Source organism: Sardina pilchardus, chromosome 4 (assembly GCF_963854185.1).
Source record: "Sardina pilchardus chromosome 4, fSarPil1.1, whole genome shotgun sequence".
Classification (NCBI taxonomy): Eukaryota; Metazoa; Chordata; class Actinopteri; order Clupeiformes; family Clupeidae; genus Sardina; species Sardina pilchardus.
The window spans coordinates 37,261,632-37,264,131 of NC_084997.1; the positions used below are offsets into that span (position 1 = coordinate 37,261,632).

The following is a 2,500-nucleotide window of genomic DNA, read 5'->3' on the forward strand; positions in this document are numbered from 1 at the left end:
TAGGCAGCTCGCGCCACCAGCCTCTTGTCGAGCCGCTGTACAAAGTTGACGAAACAAGAAACTGTTCACATCAAGATTGTAGAACAGAAAGATGCCGAAAACAACGAGCTATATTTTGTAGATTACTGGTTTGAATGGGAGGAAATGAAATCGCAAATCGAGTCCAGCTCGCCCGTGCCATTCCAGCACTTTCTGCGAGCTGCAGCATTCTCCCGGCTGGAGCACGCGCCTGTTCTCTTTCTCTCCCTCTCTCTGCCTCAGTAGGCTACTATCGACGGGCCTCGTCCCTCTGGCAATAAATTATTCACGTAAGACTCAAACCTTCCTCTGTGCAGAGCCGAGCCGAGCCAAGCCGAACCGAGCCGAGGGAAGCCGAAGCAGAAACGCTGCAGTCAGCTCCACAGACCTCAGCCACGCGCAGTGGGCGCGGGAAGAGCTAAAAATAGCGCCACGAAAATCGCATCAGCTAGCACCCTATCCGGCCGCTCACTTTTTATGTAAGGAGCGAAGAAGCTGCGGTTATGTCATCCTTTCCCCTTTCTCCCCTTCTCTTTCCCTCTCTCTCTTTCCCTCTCTCTCTCTCCCCGTTGTCTGCGATTGGCACGCGGTCCCTGCAACAACCCGCGGCCCGGTCCGGCTCTCGCTGTCACGGTATGCTGCCCGATATTTTGCGGCCTCACTGAGGGAGGAGAGCCAGTGGCTGTAACTGAAAACAGGGCTGAGCGCTGTGCTGTGCTGTGCTGTGCTGTGCTGTGCTGTGCTGTGCTGTGCTGTGCTGTGTTGTGTTGTGCTGTGATGTGCTGGCCCGCAATGGGCCGGCAGCCTGGGAGGACGCAGCGCTAGAGGCTGCTTCCCTGGAACCGCCGTGTGCTGTGTGTGTGTGTGTGTGTGTGTGTGTATGTGTGTGTGTGTGTGTGTGTGTGTGTGTGTGTGTGTGTGTGTGTGTGTGTGTGTGTGTGCTGCTCTCTTAAGAAAAACAAAAGCTTTTTTTATTCTGAACAGAGGAGTCAAGGACGCCCTGCATCATTTCAACGGAGTGCTGGTGCAAAGGTGTTTCTTATGTCAAGAAGTTCTATCTGTCTGTATCTCTCTCTCTCTGTGTGTGTGTGTGTGTGTGTGTGTGTGTGTGTGTGTGTGTGCGCGCGCGTGGGGGGGATAAGGAGCAACATCCATTCAGACATGACTGCACGCGCTAGTGACTCGCTTGCGCACGCGTTGGCGTGTCAGTGTAAACTTTTCTGTGTCCACTAACTAGACACACCATCAGCCACCACGACCACACACACACACACACACACACACACACACACACACACACACACACACACACACAGAGAGAGAGAGAGAGAGAGAGAGAGAGAGAGAGAGAGAGAGAGAGAGAGAGAGAGAGAGAGAGAGAGAGAGAGAGAGAGAGAGAGAGCGCCATGTACACAGTCCATAAGTAGAACCAACAGCTTGCTGTCCCAAACCCGCCATTAGAATGGGGTAGGTGTCGGTGTGTTTTCCCGCCACTCACCTTACAAATCTGGAAGTTTTCTGACATGAGCGTCTCCGGGATGTCTATCTCACGCGGGGTCGGTGCTGCAGTGGGGGTCCCAGCGGCGCTGCCGCACGAGGGCGATCCGCCAGTACTCGCAGGAGAGGAGGTGGTCAAACCGTCCAACACCTTCCGAAACTTCTTCATGGTGCTCTCCGTGTGCTCCGAACGGGCGTTTCTGAATCGCGTGTGTTTGTGTAAACGGCGAGCAGCAGTCACAGCGGTTAAAGGCGCATAGGTCGCGCGGAGAGTCAGACCGCTCGGTCGGTCGGGAGGACGCCCCCCTGTATTTAAAAGGCTGCGACTCTGGTAGCTACGGCTGGCTCGCCCTCACGCCCTCGTCTTGTTTATTTCTTCAGTGAAATTCAGCCATCCTGCGGCAGGACCCGCGGCGCGAGCTGCAGAGGAGCGAACTGCCCGGTAGAAGAGAAAGAGTGAGAAACAAAAAGAGCTGATAACCGGATAACGCGGAGAAGTGGGGAAGGTGGAGAGGAGGTCTACTAGGCATGGAAGCCCCGACCAGAATGGAAACTCACCAACTTCATCCCTTTTCCGGTTCTCACAATCGCATCCAAGTTAAAACATCATTCGTCCACACCGTCTCACACAGGTGCCAGCGACTGATTAGTGTAGCTGCCGCCTGTTACTACAGTTAGCGCCACACGAGCTGTTGGAAATCAGTCAGGAACCAGAGAATCGATGTGTTGCGAAGCAAAGATAGCACCTTCAAACTAGGAGCACGAGACTTCCTCACCAGTTTAACAAAAAAAGGAGCCGTTGACTGATGAAAATGCCCACGGGTCAAGACAGGCTTGCGCGGGTGCAGTCTTCAGTCAGTGGAGATCTCCGGTCTTTCGGTTGACAGCCCTCGTCTCGCGCTCTCTGGATCTCCTGCAGTCAAGCGCGAGTCGCTGTCCACGGTATTGAACGAGTAACGAGCGCACGAGCCCCGCCTTCTCGCGC

At 54.6% G+C, this 2,500-nt stretch overlaps 1 protein-coding gene across 1 annotated transcript in view; it reads right to left on the reverse strand.

Moving 5' to 3' along the window:
- The window catches only part of stxbp5l (syntaxin binding protein 5L), a 132,169-nt gene extending 130,326 nt beyond the window's left edge, over positions 1 to 1,843 (reverse strand). Inside the window, exon 1 of the mRNA XM_062535238.1 lies at positions 1,517 to 1,843. Within this exon, the coding sequence (XP_062391222.1) occupies positions 1,517 to 1,684 (168 nt within the window). The 5' untranslated portion in view covers positions 1,685 to 1,843. The remainder of the gene's footprint in view (positions 1 to 1,516) is intronic.
- Positions 1,844 to 2,500: the final 657 nt, after the last annotated feature.